The 19,224-nt window shown below is 39.4% G+C and overlaps 1 protein-coding gene across 1 annotated transcript in view; it reads left to right on the top strand.

Annotated features, from left to right (window-relative positions):
• LOC121387573 (neurobeachin-like protein 1) overlaps nt 1-19,224 on the top strand; it is a 151,212-nt gene that overhangs the window by 109,814 nt on the left and 22,174 nt on the right. The window contains exons 41-46 of the mRNA XM_041518732.1: nt 1,237-1,361; nt 6,127-6,267; nt 8,882-9,012; nt 12,089-12,198; nt 15,515-15,632; nt 17,802-17,899. Of these exons, the coding sequence (XP_041374666.1) occupies nt 1,237-1,361; nt 6,127-6,267; nt 8,882-9,012; nt 12,089-12,198; nt 15,515-15,632; nt 17,802-17,899 (723 nt within the window). The remainder of the gene's footprint in view (nt 1-1,236; nt 1,362-6,126; nt 6,268-8,881; nt 9,013-12,088; nt 12,199-15,514; nt 15,633-17,801; nt 17,900-19,224) is intronic.

Genomic DNA, 19,224 nt, shown 5'->3' with positions numbered 1-19,224 from the left:
AGCCCTGGATGTAGGGACAATGACTAAATTACACACGTTTCAATCATTGGTGTAGTTTTAAAGTTAATTGCAGTAAATAGAATTTTCTGGACACAACAATTATATGAAATGGTCCATAATATAAAAGTTAATATAAAAACATTATTAAGTTTTAAACCCATACCAACATTCACTGTTGATGCAGACGGACTATAGCCTTGTTTCATACCTTGTTTAAATGGAATAGGGTAGCACCTTGTTTGATACAAAGCACTCAGAATATAAAATTAAATACTTTCATTTTCATTTTACCTTTTTTTTCGTGTTTAGCTGTCATACTCACACATCTCAGCTATCTGGGCTGTCTGTCTTTGACAGTAGGTTTGTGTTTGGTTGTTAGTGAGTGAGAAATCATTGTAATGGTTGAGAAGTCATTGTAATTTAATGGTCTTGCAGCTATTAAAATTCTTAGTGATGGGAATCAGAACTAAAATACTAACCCAGTACTTGCCAGCCTGACCACTTCCTAACCAAGTTACTAACCCAGTACTTGCCAGCCTGACCACTTCCTAACCAAGATACTAACCCAGTACTTGCCAGCCTGACCACTTCCTAACCAAGTTTAAATATACATTGTGTAATCTTTTAGATTCCACCCACAGTAAATTGCAAACTTTTGAAAACATTTTTAATACAAAATGTTAAAATATACTTAATTAAAAACGTTTTTGAAACAATGATAGTGTTAAAAATGTATTAAAGATATAATGTACTAACTTGGGATATTTTCATTTGTTTTACACCTGTTTACACTGTTTTGGGGATATTGTTTTAGTCTTGGGAGTGGCTGTTCTCCTATGGGCATTGCAGGGGGGGATGAAACATCCTGTTATGTATCTCCTAGGGGAGTGGCAGTCCTCCTATGGGTGCTGCAGGGGATGAAACATCCTGTTATGCATCTCCTAGGGGAGTGGCAGTCCTCCTAAGGATAAGTACCTGACAGTGGATCATGGAAGCAATCGCGACTTGGCCTGACACCCTTTCGACTCTGCCTTGTGCAGAGATACAATTTGATAATCGAATACGGTTTTGTCTTTCAGATTTCAATTAAATGTAAATAAATAATGATTTTTATATACTGACCAATAGCCGATGTATTTTTGATACTGAATTTTCATTTGTTCATTTGTTTGTTCTTTCATTCATTCATTAATTCAAATTTAATTAAGTCATCTATCATTTGTTGCGATGTTTTAGTTTCCGTGGATCCTGTGCGACTATTCCTCTAAAATCCTGGATCTGGAGAGTCCATTCATCTACCGCAATCTGTCGAAACCGATGGGCGTCGTTAATCCACGCAATGAGAAGGAGGTTCAGCAAAAGTAAGAATACCTTCATTTAAAACATATATATGGCATTGTATATACTGTAAATCATGTAATTAATACGTCATGATATTATTGCGTCCGTACATGAGTGAACAAAAATGCATATTTTTATTAATGCGTCGGGCAAAAGTCCACATCACATAAAAACCACAGTTGTGTTGTTATTATATTGTTTGGACTTCATCTTTCATGTTAAAATAAGTCAGTAGTTGTTTTCACAGCTACTACATAACCTGAAGCTAATCGCATGGTGGGTCGACCAGGAAGCCCTAATTACTTAAAGTAGTGTAATTAGTATAACTACACCTTATTGTTAAGGATTTGCCTCGCACTTTTGTGTTGTGATAGCTTCTATATAATTAATCCACCAGTAGGAATAAAAGGTAAAACGGGTCGCTATTACAGGGCACAATATTTCACGCGAATGCAGACATATTATTCTAACAAATGTTTTAGACTGATTTTATACACTTGATGCACAGCACAGGAATAGACGTTAACAAATGCAATATATTGCAACAGTGACAACTTGCGACCAGTCTAAATTAAATGCCATGTATAGAGTCAAGCCATATGGTTTGAAGAAATATGCACGGATTGTTGGTTGCGGTTATATAATTTTCTACTGTTTCATTTTTAAAGGAATATATTTAGTAATAAAATTTGTTGATTATAATTTTATAAATGTTCAAAACAGTTTAAATGTATACAGTAATCCAGAAGTGTAAGAAAATTTGAAAAATACTCACATTGCAAAATGAGCTTTATAAAAACAAAACATTTGGAACATCACTGTATTATATAACTGCTATGATATTCCAGGAAAGTGAAAATAGAATGGCAACATCGAAACGAAAGAAAGATTCTTGAAGTATTCACAAAAAGACGTTTAACAAAAATTGTTTTTGTATTTTGTTTCATCTTTATATTATAAAAGTTTTATTTTATTTAGAAGTATTATAGTAAAATCCTGCACATTTTTTGTATTGGGAATGAGACTAAACAAAATGCGTCAAGTTATTATTGCGTCGATGTGTTCGCCGCATTTTTCGCATTAATTACTTGCTCGCATTAATTTCATGATTTACAGTATAATTATATAGTTTCTTATAGTCACAGACCCAAGTTTAAACCTGTGAAAATGGACACTAAATTTTGTGAACCTAAAAACCTGTAACACATCTGAATACAGTTACAACAGGGTGAAACCAGAGTCTGTGATGTTCGAATATTGAATACAGTTACATCAGGGTGAAACCAGAGGCTGTGATGTTCGAATATTGAATACAGTTACAACAGGGTGAAACCAGAGGCTGTGATGTTCGAATATTGAATACAGTTACAACAGGGTGAAACCAGAGGCTGTGATGTTCGAATATTGAATACAGTTACAACAGGGTGAAACCAGAGGCTGTGATGTTCGAATATTGAATACAGTTAAAACAGGGTGAAACCAGAGGCTGTGATGTTCGAATATTGAATACAGTTAAAACAGGGTGAAACCAGAGGCTGTGATGTTCGAATATTGAATACAGTTAGTTAAACAGGGTGAAACCAGAGGCTGTGATGTTCGAATATTGAATACAGTTACAACAGGGTGAAACCAGAGGCTGTGATGTTCGAATATTGAATACAGTTACAACAGGGTGAAACCAGAGGCTGTGATGTTCGAATATTGAATACAGTTACAACAGGGTGAAACCAGAGGCTGTGATGTTCGAATATTGAATACAGTTACAACAGGGTGAAACCAGAGGCTGTGATGTTCGAATATTGAATACAGTTACAACAGGGTGAAACCAGAGGCTGTGATGTTCGAATATTGAATACAGTTACAACAGGGTGAAACCAGAGGCTGTGATGTTCGAATATTGAATACAGTTACAACAGGGTGAAACCAGAGGCTGTGATGTTCGAATATTGAATACAGTTACAACAGGGTGAAACCAGAGGCTGTGATGTTCGAATATTGAATACAGTTACAACAGGGTGAAACCAGAGGCTGTGATGTTCGAATATTGAATACAGTTACAACAGGGTGAAACCAGAGGCTGTGATGTTCGAATATTGAATACAGTTACAACAGGGTGAAACCAGAGGCTGTGATGTTCGAATATTGAATACAGTTACAACAGGGTGAAACCAGAGGCTGTGATGTTCGAATATTGAATACAGTTACAACAGGGTGAAACCAGAGTCTGTGATGTTCGAATATTGAATACAGTTACAACAGGGTGAAACCAGAGTCTGTGATGTTCGAATATTGAATACAGTTACAACAGGGTGAAACCAGAGTCTGTGATGTTCGAATATTGAATACAGTTACAACAGGGTGAAACCAGAGTCTGTGATGTTCGAATATTGAATACAGTTACAACAGGGTGAAACCAGAGTCTGTGATGTTCGAATATTGAATACAGTTACAACAGGGTGAAACCAGAGTCTGTGATGTTCGAATATTGAATACAGTTACAACAGGGTGAAACCAGAGTCTGTGATGTTCGAATATTGAATACAGTTACAACAGGGTGAAACCAGAGTCTGTGATGTTCAAATATTGAAATACCTTAAAAAGGTTTTAAAATAGACTAGAACTCGACTCCCTAACAATTACTTCTGAGAAGTGCATGCATTTCTAAATAATTAACAAATGCATTTTACGATATTAAAAACAACAGGATGACCAGAAACACTTTGTACATGTATGTATGGAAATAGATTATCTAAACAATGTATGATTTCAGTTAACAAAAACTGCTCAAATAGTGAAAATACCTAATTAGTGATTAGGTGGGGAAATACCCAATTAGTGATTAGGTGGGGAAATACCCAATTAGTGATTATGTGGGGAAATACCCAATTAGTGATTATGTGGGGAAATACCTTATTAGTTATTAGGTGGGGAAATACCCAATTAGTGATTAGGTGGGGAAATACCTAATTAGTGATTAGGTGGGGAAATACCTTATTAGTGATTAGGTGGGGAAATACCTAATTAGTGATTAGGTGGGGAAATACCTAATTAGTGATTAGGTGGGGAAATACCTTATTAGTGATTAGGTGGGGAAATACCTAATTAGTTACCAAAATTGCCACTTTTTAAAATCATATGTGTTCTAACATTCATCGACTGCACTAGTCCACGAATTACACAAATATTAGACTACCATAAACAAACGTGATTTCACAGTATTTTAACATTTCTGAGCTGTACTATGTTACTAGTCTTGTGTAGGTTTAAAGACATTTCTGAGCTGTACTATATTATTAGTCTTGTGTAGGTTTAAAGACATTTCTGAGCTGTACATGTTACTAGTCTTGTGTAGGTTTAAAGACATTTCTGAGCTGTACTATGTTACTAGTCTTGTGTAGGTTTAAAGACGTTTCTGAGCTGTACTATGTTACTAGTCTTGTGTAGGTTTAAAGACGTTTCTGAGCTGTACTATGTTACTAGTCTTGTGTAGGTTTAAAGACGTTTCTGAGCTGTACTATATTACTAGTCTTGTGTAGGTTTAAAGACGTTTCTGAGCTGTACTATGTTACTAGTCTTGTGTAGGTTTAAAGACGTTTCTGAGCTGTACTATGTTACTAGTCTTGTGTAGGTTTAAAGACATTTCTGAGCTGTACTATGTTACTAGTCTTGTGTAGGTTTAAAGACGTTTCTGAGCTGTACTATGTTACTAGTCTTGTGTAGGTTTAAAGACATTTCTGAGCTGTACTATGTTGTTAGTCTTGTGTAGGTTTAAAGACGTTTCTGAGCTGTACTATGTTACTAGTCTTGTGTAGGTTTAAAGACGTTTCTGAGCTGTACTATGTTACTAGTCTTGTGTAGGTTTAAAGACATTTCTGAGCTGTACTATGTTACTAGTCTTGTGTAGGTTTAAAGACATTTCTGAGCTGTACTATGTTACTAGTCTTGTGTAGGTTTAAAGACGTTTCTGAGCTGTACTATGTTACTAGTCTTGTGTAGGTTTAAATACATTTCTGAGCTGTACTATGTTGTTAGTCTTGTGTAGGTTTAAAGACATTTCTGAGTTGTACTATGTTACTAGTCTTGTGTAGGTTTAAATACATTTCTGAGCTGTACTATGTTGTTAGTCTTGTGTAGGTTTAAAGACGTTTCTGAGCTGTACTAAGTTACTAGCCTTGTGTAGGTTTAAAGACATTTCTGAGCTGTACTATGTTACTAGTCTTGTGTAGGTTTAAAGACATTTCTGAGCTGTACTATGTTGTTAGTCTTGTGTAGGTTTAAATACATTTCTGAGCTGTACTATGTTACTAGTCTTGTGTAGGTTTAAATACATTTCTGAGCTGTACTATGTTACTAGTCTTGTGTAGGTTTAAAGACATTTCTGAGCTGTACTATGTTGTTAGTCTTGTGTAGGTTTAAATACATTTATGAGCTGTACTATGTTACTAGTCTTGTGTAGGTTTAAAGACATTTCTGAGCTGTACTATGTTACTAGTCTTGTGTAGGTTGAAAGACATTTCTGAGCTGTGCTATGTTGTTAGTCTTGTGTAGGTTTAAAGACATTTATGAGCTGTACTATTTTACTAGTCTTGTGTAGGTTTAAAGACATTTATGAGCTGTACTATGTTGTTAGTCTTGTGTAGGTTTAAAGACATTTATGAGCTGTACTATTTTACTAGTCTTGTGTAGGTTTAAAGACATTTCTGAGCTGTACTATGTTGTTAGTCTTGTGTAGGTTTAAAGACATTTCTGAGCTGAGCTTTGTTGTTTTGTTTTATCTTTGTTTAGGTTTGAGACGTTTGAAGACCCCAGTGGGATGATTGAGAAGTTTCACTACGGCACTCACTACTCGAACGCAGCCAGTGTCATGCACTACATGGTCCGCTTGGAGCCGTTCACGACGCTACACATACAGCTGCAGAGCGGAAAGTAGGTTACTCGACTCATTACAGGGTTACAGTTACCTCAGTCTAACCGTGGAGCCGTTCACCACACTCCACATATAACTACAGAGTGGAAAGTAGGTTACTCGACTCATTACAGGGTTACAGTTACCTCAGTCTAACCGTGGAGCCATTCACCACACTCCACATATAACTACAGAGCAAAAAGTAGGTTACTCGACTCATTACAGGGTTACAGTTACCTCAGTCTAACCCTGGAGCCATTCACCACACTCCACATATAACTACAGAGCGAAAAGTAGGTTACTCGACTCATTACAGGGTTACAGTTACCTCAGTCTAACCCTGGAGCCATTCACCACACTCCACATATAACTACAGAGTGGAAAGTAGGTTACTCGACTCGTTACAGGGTTACAGTTACCTCAGTCTAACCCTGGAGCCATTCACCACACTCCACATATAACTACAGAGTGGAAAGTAGGTTACTCGACTCGTTACAGGGTTACAGTTACCTCAGTCTAACCCTGGAGCCATTCACCACACTCCACATATAACTACAGAGTGGAAAGTAGGTTACTCGACTCATTACAGGGTTACAGTTACCTCAGTCTAACCCTGGAGCCATTCACCACACTCCACATATAACTACAGAGTGGAAAGTAGGTTACTCGACTCATTACAGGGTTACAGTTACCTCAGTCTAACCCTGGAGCCATTCACCACACTCCACATATAACTACAGAGTGGAAAGTAGGTTACTCGACTCATTACAGGGTTACAGTTACCTCAGTCTAACCGTGGAGCCATTCACCACACTCCACATATAACTACAGAGTGGAAAGTAGGTTACTCGACTCATTACAGGGTTATAGTTACCTCAGTCTAACCCTGGAGCCATTCACCACACTCCACATATAACTACAGAGTGGAAAGTAGGTTACTCGACTCATTACAGGGTTACAGTTACCTCAGTCTAACCCTGGAGCCATTCACCACACTCCACATATAACTACAGAGTGGAAAGTAGGTTACTCGACTCATTACAGGGTTACAGTTACCTCAGTCTAACCCTGGAGCCATTCACCACACTCCACATATAACTACAGAGTGGAAAGTAGGTTACTCGACTCATTACAGGGTTACAGTTACCTCAGTCTAACCCTGGAGCCATTCACCACACTCCACATATAACTACGTGGAAAGTAGGTTACTCGACTCATACAGGGTTACAGTTACCTCAGTCTAACCGTGGAGCCATTCACCACACTCCACATATAACTACAGAGTGGAAAGTAGGTTACTCGACTCATTACAGGGTTATAGTTACCTCAGTCTAACCCTGGAGCCATTCACCACACTCCACATATAACTACAGAGTGGAAAGTAGGTTACTCGACTCATTACAGGGTTACAGTTACCTCAGTCTAACCGTGGAGCCATTCACCACACTCCACATATAACTACAGAGTGGAAAGTAGGTTACTCGACTCATTACAGGGTTACAGTTACCTCAGTCTAACCCTGGAGCCATTCACCACACTCCACATATAACTACAGAGTGGAAAGTAGGTTACTCGACTCATTACAGGGTTACAGTTACCTCAGTCTAACCCTGGAGCCATTCACCACACTCCACATATAACTACAGAGTGGAAAGTAGGTTACTCGACTCATACAGGGTTACAGTTACCTCAGTCTAACCGTGGAGCCGTTCACCACACTCCACATATATCTACAGAGTGGAAAGTAGGTTACTCGACTCATTACAGGGTTACAGTTACCTCAGTCTAACCCTGGAGCCTAACATATAACTACAGAGTGGAAAGTAGGTTACTCGACTCATACAGGGTTACACCTCAGTCTAACCGTGGAGCCGTTCACCACACTACACATATATCTACAGAGTGGAAAGTAGGTTACTCGACTCATTACAGGGTTACAGTTACCTCAGTCTAACCGTGGAGCCGTTCACCACACTACACATATAACTACAGAGTGGAAAGTAGGTTACTCGACTCATACAGGGTTACAGTTACCTCAGTCTAACCGTGGAGCCGTTCACCACACTACACATATATCTACAGAGTGGAAAGTAGGTTACTCGACTCGTTACAGTTAAAAACTAAACAAACCCAACAGCCCTTGCAGTTTGTGTCAGTATTCAGCAGTGTGGATGTAAAAGCTGTCACCTGTGTTTTTGTTTTGTTTTTGTTGTGTGATTGATGGGTCATAGATGTTCACGGTTCAAGCATGTTGTACTAGGCACACACCTCAGCTATCTGGACTGTCTGTCTAGGATAGTGGCTTAGTAATAAAGAAGTCAGCGTAGTCGTTTTACACCTACCCATTGAGCTGCTAAAACTCATCGTGGGTGGGAGTCAGTACTGGGATACGAACCCAGTACCTACCAGCCTGCAGTCTGATTGCTTAGCACTACATCACTACATCACTGAGGCTGATTAAACTGAGGTTATTATTAGATTTCCTCTCATCTTTTAACAGATGATATCTAGTTGGCCAAGTGATTAACATCACTTACTGTCAAATGCCATGACAGTCAGTGCAATAGGTTAGAATACATTGTATTTTTATTATAGAAACCTGTTAGAAGTGCATGGAATGTGTTCTATTTTCAGGTTTGATGTGGCAGACCGTCAGTTTCATTCAATACCTGGAAGTTGGCAGTCACTTTACGACAATCCGAATGACGTCAAAGAATTGATTCCCGAGTTCTTTTACCTCCCAGAATTCCTTGTCAATTCTGACAGTACGTAGTGCTGGTTTTAGCTTCACACATCTCTAACATGCTGCCCACCAACTCTTCTGGTATATACATGTAGCAAGTAATGCATACATGTACATGCATGCACACGTACGCTCGCGTGCACGCGCACACACACAGGAGATGTAGTTTTGCTTTTTCGCTTACATAAATAATAGCAGATGATTGTGGTCAACAGAACTCATTGATGTTTGGTTTCTTATGACACACTTTGACTTCTTAATGTTTGGTTTGTCTCACAGTGTTTGACTTGTAATGTTTGGTTTTGTCTCACAGTGTTTGACTTCTAATGTTTGGTTTGTCTCACAGTGTTTGACTTGTAATGTTTGGTTTTGTCTCACAGTGTTTGACTTGTAATGTTTGGTTTGTCTCACAGTGTTTGACTTGTAATGTTTGGTTTGTCTCACAGTGTTTGACTTGTAATGTTTGGTTTGTCTCACAGTGTTTGACTTGTAATGTTTGGTTTGTCTCACAGTGTTTGACTTGTAATGTTTGGTTTGTCTCACAGTGTTTGACTTGTAATGTTTGGTTTGTCTCACAGTGTTTGACTTCTTAATGTTTGGTTTTGTCTCACAGTGTTTGACTTGTAATGTTTGGTTTGTCTCACAGTGTTTGACTTGTAATGTTTGGTTTTGTCTCACAGTGTTTGACTTGTAATGTTTGGTTTTGTCTCACAGTGTTTGACTTGTAATGTTTGGTTTGTCTCACAGTGTTTGACTTCTTAATGTTTGGTTTTGTCTCACAGTGTTTGACTTGTAATGTTTGGTTTTGTCTAATAGTGTTTGACTTGTAATGTTTGGTTTTGTCTCACAGTGTTTTTGACTTGTAATGTTTGGTTTGTCTCACAGTGTTTGACTTGTAATGTTTGGTTTGTCTCACAGTGTTTGACTTGTAATGTTTGGTTTTGTCTCACAGTGTTTGACTTGTAATGTTTGGTTTGTCTCACAGTGTTTGACTTGTAATGTTTGGTTTGTCTCACAGTGTTTGACTTGTAATGTTTGGTTTGTCTCACAGTGTTTGACTTGTAATGTTTGGTTTGTCTCACAGTGTTTGACTTGTAATGTTTGGTTTGTCTCACAGTGTTTGACTTGTAATGTTTGGTTTGTCTCACAGTGTTTGACTTCTTAATGTTTGGTTTTGTCTCACAGTGTTTGACTTGTAATGTTTGGTTTGTCTCACAGTGTTTGACTTGTAATGTTTGGTTTTGTCTCACAGTGTTTGACTTGTAATGTTTGGTTTTGTCTCACAGTGTTTGACTTGTAATGTTTGGTTTGTCTCACAGTGTTTGACTTCTTAATGTTTGGTTTTGTCTCACAGTGTTTGACTTGTAATGTTTGGTTTTGTCTAATAGTGTTTGACTTGTAATGTTTGGTTTTGTCTCACAGTGTTTTTGACTTGTAATGTTTGGTTTGTCTCACAGTGTTTGACTTGTAATGTTTGGTTTTGTCTAATAGTGTTTGACTTCTTAATGTTTGGTTTTGTCTCACAGTGTTTTTGACTTGTAATGTTTGGTTTGTCTCACAGTGTTTGACTTGTAATGTTTGGTTTTGTCTAATAGTGTTTGACTTCTTAATGTTTGGTTTTGTCTCACAGTGTTTTTGACTTGTAATGTTTGGTTTGTCTCACAGTGTTTGACTTGTAATGTTTGGTGTTGTCTAATAGTGTTTGACTTATAATGTTTGGTTTTGTCTCACAGTGTTTGACTTGCAGTGTTTGGTTTCTTATGACAGACATTGACTTCTTAATGTTTGGTTTGTCTCACAGTGTTTGACTTGCAATGTTTGGTTTCTTATGACAGACATTGACTTCTTAATGTTTGGTTTTGTCTCACAGTGTTTGACTTGCAGTGTTTGGTTTCTTATGACAGACATTGACTTCTTAATGTTTGGTTTGTCTCACAGTGTTTGACTTGCAATGTTTGGTTTCTTATGACAGACATTGACTTCTTAATGTTTGGTTTTGTCTCACAGTGTTTGACTTGCAGTGTTTGGTTTCTTATGACAGACATTGACTTCTTAATGTTTGGTTTTTGTCTCACAGTGTTTGACTTGCAATGTTTGGTTTCTTATGACAGACATTGACTTCTTAATGTTTGGTTTGTCTCACAGTGTTTGACTTGTAATGTTTGGTTTTGTCTAATAGTGTTTGACTTCTTAATGTTTGGTTTTGTCTCAGTGTTTTTGACTTGTAATGTTTGGTTTGTCTCACAGTGTTTGACTTGTAATGTTTGGTGTTGTCTAATAGTGTTTGACTTATAATGTTTGGTTTTGTCTCACAGTGTTTGACTTGCAGTGTTTGGTTTTGGCTCACAGTGTTTGACTTGTAATGTTTGGTTTTGTCTCACAGTGTTTGACTACTAATGTTTGGTTTTGTCTGACAGAGTTTGACTTGTAATGTTTGGTTTTGTCTGACAGAGTTTGACTTGTAATGTTTGGCTTAGTATCACAGTGTTGCACTGAAGAAACAACAGTTTCAGTGAGGTTGTCAGTTTATGTCAGAATACACCAGACCCTGGTTGTCATAAAAACATATAGCTGGACACTTTTTGAAAAATGTATGTTATCAGTATAGGTAGTACTAAAGAGCCCAATTTTTTCTGATTCACTTTAAGTGTGAGGGGTGGTAGCATTTATATATGTGGTGTTTATGTTGATTGATACGATGCAGGTAGGAGTTTTAGTTTGAAAGTGTTTGACTTGCAGTGTTTGGTTTTGTTTGACAGTGTTTGACTTGTAATGTTTGGTTTTATCTGACAGTGTTTGACTTCTAATGTTTGGTTTTGTCTGACAGTGTTTGACTTGTAATGTTTGGTTTTATCTGACAGTGTTTGACTTCTAATGTTTGGTTTTGTTTGACAGAGTTTGACTTCTAATGTTTGGTTTTGTCTGACAGTGTTTGACTTCTAATGTTTGGTTTTGTCTGACAGTGTTTGACTTCTAATGTTTGGTTTGCTTGACAGAGTTTGACTTCTAATGTTTGATTTTGTCTGACAGTGTTTGACTTCTAATGTTTGGTTTTGTTTGACAGAGTTTGACTTCTAATGTTTGGTTTCTTATGACAGAGCTTGACTTGGGTCGACTACAGCTGACTCAGGAACCCGTCAGTGATGTCATTCTGCCACCATGGGCGGAGACGCCAGAAGAATTCATCTACAAACACAGACAAGCTCTAGTGAGTAATGTTGTTACATCTTTTCTTTGTGCCAAGCTCTAGTAAATAATGTTATATCTTTTCTTTGTGCCAAGCTCTATAGTACTGTCGGAAATAAAATTAAAATGATTTTCATCGATTATTTCTTTCATATTAAACTGATAAGTAAATATTTTGTAAATACCTATTTAATGATACTCTACCTAATTGAGCATTCACTTGTTTGGGCTCTCGTTGATGCACAAGGTGGAGTTTACTCTTGAAATTAAAATAAAGATGTCAGTAAACAAGTAATTTGTGCTCTTTATTGGAACAGACTATAACACATTTTGGTCAACATGTGTCAATTTCATTGCTGTTTCAGTATGTGAGGGACCGTTTCTGATTAAGGTTTACCCCTATTCCTCTCCAAAACAAAATATTTGTAGACATTTATAAGTAACTTTTGAGCAAAACTGTCAAGAACCATTTTGAGTTTGTGATCTATTATACCGGTATTAAAGGTGCTATCTCAAAGTTGCATAATGGCAGCTATTGTAAATCATGTTTTTATTAAATTTTGCTTTAACTTTTAAAGACTACACCTTTAACTATATGCCCATAAATGATTATAGGAAATAATTTGATCTACTAATAGAAACAACATGTTTATTGGAGAATCTTTATCACAAACAGATGCTCACATATAACTTCTAATATATCACCTTTAAATGGTTGCAAGATTGTGTAAATTTCTAATGTACCAATACTGAATTTATACTACCGACAAAAAATAAGGGAACGACTGATGTGAATGTAACTATCGTTGACATGCACTGTTACAATACAGTGGCGTTGCATCTGAACGCTTCATCTGATCAAAATGAAATTTCACATCATGCATGAACAGCATGTGATGCACGTGCACACAGAAGATCACGTGTATGTGCTTATGGTGGAACTCACAAACACCGATGCAAGTGAGGTAATCACATGCGTGAAAATGGTCCCAAAACGATACCTTAATGAAGAGACGAAATGGCGAATTGTCGGTACGATAGAGGGAGGTACGTCAATATGCCAAGTTGCCCGAATGTTTGGTAAATCAAAAAGTGTAATTTCTAGATTGTGGGATAAGTACCGTCAAACTGGCGGGGTTACAACGAGACCTGGGCGTGGCAGGCCTAAAAAGACGACACCTCGACAAAATCGTACCATAACATTACTTGCTCTACGCAATAGATTCAAATCAGCTGCTGCTTTCAACAGTGAATTCCGTACAATAACAGGAAGGCGAATTTCAACATCGACCGTCAAAAACAGACTCTACAAAGCCCGCCTGAAAGCGAGGCGTCCTCTGAAGGGTGTGACCCTAACAGCTCACCAGGGACGGACTGTGCGACAATGGCGTTATACCATGTTTACAGACGAATCGAGGTTCTGCCTGAGATTCACAGATGGCAGAAAATGTTGTTGGCGACGTAGCGGCGAGAGATATGCCCGGGCTACAATTCTAGACCATGATCGGTATGGGGGTGGTAGTGTCATGGTGTGGGGAGGGATCACACATGACAGGCGAACAGATTTGATTATTGTTAATGGAAATTTGACTGGCCAGAGATATCTGGACCAAATTTTGCGTCCTGTCGTTGTTCCAGTGGCGAGAAATGTTGGCAGAAATTTTGAATTTCAAGACGACAATGCAAGACCACATCGCGCTCGGATAGTCACCGATTACCTACGACAACAAGGCATACCGACAATCGACTGGCCCGCTAAGTCCCCCGATATGTCCCCCATAGAACACCTGTGGGACGTTCTTGGGTGGAGAGTGTACACCAGGGACCCAGCACCTGCCAACGTGGCCCAGCTTGTGGTAGCCCTTCAGAATGAATGGTGGGCAATACCCAGGGCAACCATACATAGATTAATCAACAGTATGCCATCAAGGTGTCGAGCATGCATCGCCCAAAATGGTGGACACACCAGATATTGATATACACTCCCCAAATTGGTTTTCCAGACGTTAATCGAAATAAAACATTCACTATAATTTCACCCGTTCCCTTATTTTTTGTCGGTAGTATATATTTACTAAATATGCTGGTCATACTTAATAATTTATGCTGCAATTCAAAATAATCAGTTAACTTGCAGTTTGAAATTAAAAGTTTTTTTAATGGTAAATGAAATTGACACATATCAACTAAAATGTGTTATAGTCTGTTCCAATAAAGGTCACAAATCTCCTGTTTACTGACATCTTTATTTTAATTTCAAGAGTAAACTCCACCTTGTACATCAACGAGAGCCCAAACAAGTGAATGCTCAATTAGGTAGAGTATTATTAAATAGATATTTACAAAATATTTACTTATCTGTTTAATATGAAAGAAATAATTGACGAAAATCATTTTTATTCTATTTCCGACACTACTTTAGTAAATAATGTTATATGTTTTTTTGTGCCAAGCTCTAGTAAATAGTGTTATATCTTTTCTTTGTGCCAAGCTCTAGTGAATAATGTTATATCTTTTCTGTCTGTCAAGCTCTAGTGAGTCTTTTTCTGTAATGTAACATGTTGTACTCTCATGAGTAATGTAATAACATCTTTTTCTGTCTCTTTTTCTGTAATGTAACATGTTGTACTCTCATGAGTAATGTAATAACATCTTTTTCTGTCTGTCTTTTTCTGTAATGTAACATGTTGTACTATTGTGAGTAATGTAATGTAATTTTGTCTCTGTCAGGCTCTTTTTGCTCAAAATATTCGTGTTTAACAGGTCATTATTAATATCCTATGATAAGAATTTACACAAAATATTCGTGTTTAACAGGTCATTATTAATATCCTATGATAAGAATTTACACAAAATATTCGTGTTTAACAGGTCATTATTAATATCCTATGATAAGAATTTACACAAAATATTCGTGTTTAACAGGTCATTATTAATATCCTATGATAAGAATTTACACAAAATATTCGTGTTTAACAGGTCATTATTAATATCCTATGATAAGAATTTACACAAAATATTCGTGTTTAACAGGTCATTATTAATATCCTATGATAAGAATTTACACAAAATATTCGTGTTTAACAGGTCATTATTAATATCCTATGATAAGAATTTACACAAAATATTCGTGTTTAACAGGTCATTATTAATATCCTATGATAAGAATTTACACAAAATATTTGACAGGTCATTATAATATCCTATGATAAGAATTTACACTTTTGAAATTTGAACAGTTTACTTTTTTGTGCTACTATGTTCATGATATTACCTCATGCTGAATGCATCTGCATTAAGGATGATAATGAAGTTTTATTTTAATTTGTTTTGTACAGGAGTCGGAGTATGTGTCTAACAACCTACATAACTGGATCGATCTCATCTTTGGTTACAAACAGAAAGGACCGGCTGCGGTTGAAGCTCTCAATGTCTTCTATTACTGTACTTACGAAGGTCAGTCGTGGGGTGGGTGAGGGGGGTCTCAATGTCTTCTGTTACTGTACTTACGAAGGTCAGTCGGGGGTGGGTGAGGGGGGTTTCAATGTCTTCTGTTACTGTACTTACGAAGGTCAGTCGGGGGTGGGTGAGGGGGGTTTCAATGTCTTCTGTTACTGTACTTACGAAGGTCAGTCGGGGGGTGGGTGAGGGGGGTTTCAATGTCTTCTGTTACTGTACTTACGAAGGTCAGTCGGGGGTGGGTGAGGGGGGTTTCAATGTCTTCTGTTACTGTACTTACGAAGGTCAGTCGGGGGGGGTGAGGGGGGTCTCAATGTCTTCTATTACTGTACTTACGAAGGTCAGTCGGGGGGTGGGTGAGGGGGGTTTCAATGTCTTCTGTTACTGTACTTACGAAGGTCAGTCGGGGGGGGTGAGGGGGGTTTCAATGTCTTCTGTTACTGTACTTACGAAGGTCAGTCGGGGTGGGTGAGGGGGGTTTCAATGTCTTCTGTTACTGTACTTACGAAGGTCAGTCGGGGGTGGGTGAGGGGGGTTTCAATGTCTTCTGTTACTGTACTTACGAAGGTCAGTCGGGGGGGGTGAGGGGGGTTTCAATGTCTTCTGTTACTGTACTTACGAAGGTCAGTCGGGGGTGGGTGAGGGGGGTTTCAATGTCTTCTGTTACTGTACTTACGAAGGTCAGTCAGGGGTGGGTGAGGGGGTCTCAATGTCTTCTATTACTGTACTTACAAAGGTCAGTCGGGGGGTGGGTGAGGGGGTTCTCAGTGTCTTCTATTACTGTACTTACGAAGGTCAGTCGGGGGGTGGGTGAGGGGGGTCTCAATGTCTTCTATTACTGTACTTACGAAGGTCAGTCGGGGGGTGGGTGAGGGGCATCTCAATGTCTTCTATTGCTGTACTTATGAAGGTCAGTTGTGGGGGGTGAGGGGCGTCTCAATGTCTTCTATTACTGTACTTACGAAGGTCAGTCGGGGGTGGGGGGGTGAGGGGAGTTTCAATGTCTTCTATTACTGTACTTACGAAGGTCAGTTGTGGGCGTGAGGGGGATCTCAATGTCTTCTGTTACTGTACTTACAAAAGTCAGTCGGGGGGGTGAGGGGGGTCTCAATGTCTTCTGTTACTGTACTTACAAAGGTCAGTCGGGGGGGTGAGGGGTCTCAATGTCTTCTGTTACTGTACTTACGAAGGTCAGTCGGGGGGTGAGGGGGGTCTCAATGTCTTCTGTTACTGTACTTACAAAGGTCAATCGGGGGGGTGAGGGGTCTCAGTGTCTTCTGTTACTGTACTTACGAAGGTCAGTCGGGGGGGGTTGAGGAGGTCTCAGTGTCTTCTATTACTGTAGTTACGAAGGTCAGTTGGGGGGGGGGTGAGGGGGTCTCAGTGTCTTCTATTACTGTAGTTATGAAGGTCAGTCAGAGGGGTGAGGGGAGTCTCAATGTCTTCTGTTACTGTACTTACGGAGGTCAGTTGTGGGGGGTGAGGGGGGTCTCAATGTCTTCTATTACTGTACTTATGAAGGTCAGTCGGGGGGGGGTGAGGGGAGTCTCAATGTCTTCTATTACTGTACTTACGAAGGTCAGTCGGGGGGTGGTGGTGAGGGGATCTCAATGTCTTCTATTACTGTACTTACGAATGTCAGTGGGGGGGGGTGAGGGTGGGTCTCAATGTCTTCTATTACTGTACTTATGAAGGTCAGTCGGGGGTGGGTGGGTGAGGGGGGTCTCAATGTCTTCTGTTACTGTACTTACGAAGGTCAGTCGGGGGTTGAGGGGGGGTCTCAATGTCTTCTGTTACTGTACTTACGAAGGTCAGTCGGGGTGGTGAGGGGGGTCTCAATGTCTTCTATTACTGAAGGTGGTCTGATCCTGCGATGCAAGCACCTCAAGTAAGCACTCAACCAACTGAGCTAAATCCATCTCCCTGATATATCAAAGGCCATGGTATGTGCTATCCTGTCAGTGGGATGTTGCATATAAAAGATCCGATGTTGCTAATAAGAGATAGTAGCTGAAGGAGTGGTGGCAGTAGGTTGCCATATAGTCGTTAATAAAATGAGCTGAGTGTGTCATTAAATCATCATTCCAATAGCCAATTATTAAGAAATCAATGAGCTCTAGTGGTGTAGTTAAGCAAGCTCTAAGTTTGATTTGTGATTGCCTGCAGGTGCTGTTGACCTGGATGCTATAGAGAATGAGCAGGAGAGGAAGGCGCTGGAGGGGATGATCAACAACTTCGGGCAAACGCCCACACAGCTTCTCAAGGTAACCATAGCAACGCAACACAGTGTGATACCTATCCTAAAGATTGGTTGAATTCATCCTGTGACACCTGTCCTAAAGATTGGTTGAATTCATCCTGTGACGCCTGTCCTAAAGATTGGTTGAATTCATCCTGTGACACCTGTCCTAAAATCTGGTTGAATTCATTGAATTCATCCTGTGACACCTATCCTAAAGATTGGTTGAATTCATCCTGTGATGCCTGTCCTAAAGATTGGTTGAATTCATCCTGTGATGCATGTCCAAAAGATTGGTTGAATTCATTCTGTGACACCTGTCTAAAAACTGGTTGAATTCATCCTGTGATGCCTGTCCTAAAGATTGTTTGAATTCATCTTGTGATGCCTGTCCTAAAGATTGATTGAAATCATCCTGTGATGCCTGTCCTAAATATTGGTTGAATTCTTTTTATGGACACATTTTCTTTTCCCATGACCCAACCAATGCCCCAGGACTAGTAAGTCCAGGGAACATTGTGTTCAGTATCACGTCGCAATTTGACCCAACCTGTGCCCCAGGACTAGCATGTCCAGGGAACATTGTGTTCAGTATCACGTCGCAATTTGACCCAACCTGTGCCCCAGGACTAGCATGTCCAGGGAACATTGTGTTCAGTATCACGTCGCAATTTGACCCAACCTGTGCCCCAGGACTAGCATGTCCAGGGAACATTGTGTTCAGTATCACGTCGCAATTTGACCCAACCAGTGCCCCAGGACTAGTATGTGTTCAGTATCACGTCGCAATTTGACCCAACCTGTGCCCCAGGACTAGTATGTGTTCAGTATCACGTCGCAATTTGACCCAACCTGTGCCCCAGGACTAGCATGTCCAGGGAAACATTGTGTTCAGTATCACGTCGCAATTTGACCCAACCTGTGCCCCAGGACTAGTATGTGTCAGTATCACGTCGCAATTTGACCCAACCTGTGCCCCAGGACTAGCATGTCCAGGGAACATTGTGTTCAGTATCACGTCGCAATTTGACCCAACCAGTGCCCCAGGACTAGCATGTCCAGGGAACATTGTGTTCAGTATCGCGTCGCAATTTGACCCAACCAGTTGCCCCAGGACTAGCATGTCCAGGGAACATTGTGTTCAGTATCGCGTCGCAATTTGACCCAACCAGTGCCCCAGGACTAGCATGTCCAGGGAACATTGTGTTCAGTATCGCGTCGCAATTTGACCCAACCAGTGCCCCAGGACTAGCATGTCCAGGGAACATTGTGTTCAGTATCACGTCGCAATTTGACCCAACCTGTGCCCCAGGACTAGCATGTCCAGGGAACATTGTGTTCAGTATCACG

This window comes from Gigantopelta aegis, chromosome 13 (genome assembly GCF_016097555.1).
Source record: "Gigantopelta aegis isolate Gae_Host chromosome 13, Gae_host_genome, whole genome shotgun sequence".
NCBI lineage: Eukaryota > Metazoa > Mollusca > Gastropoda > Neomphalida > Peltospiridae > Gigantopelta > Gigantopelta aegis.
The sequence above is the reverse complement of the archived record's forward strand: the minus strand, read 5'-3'. Positions and strand labels throughout refer to the sequence as shown.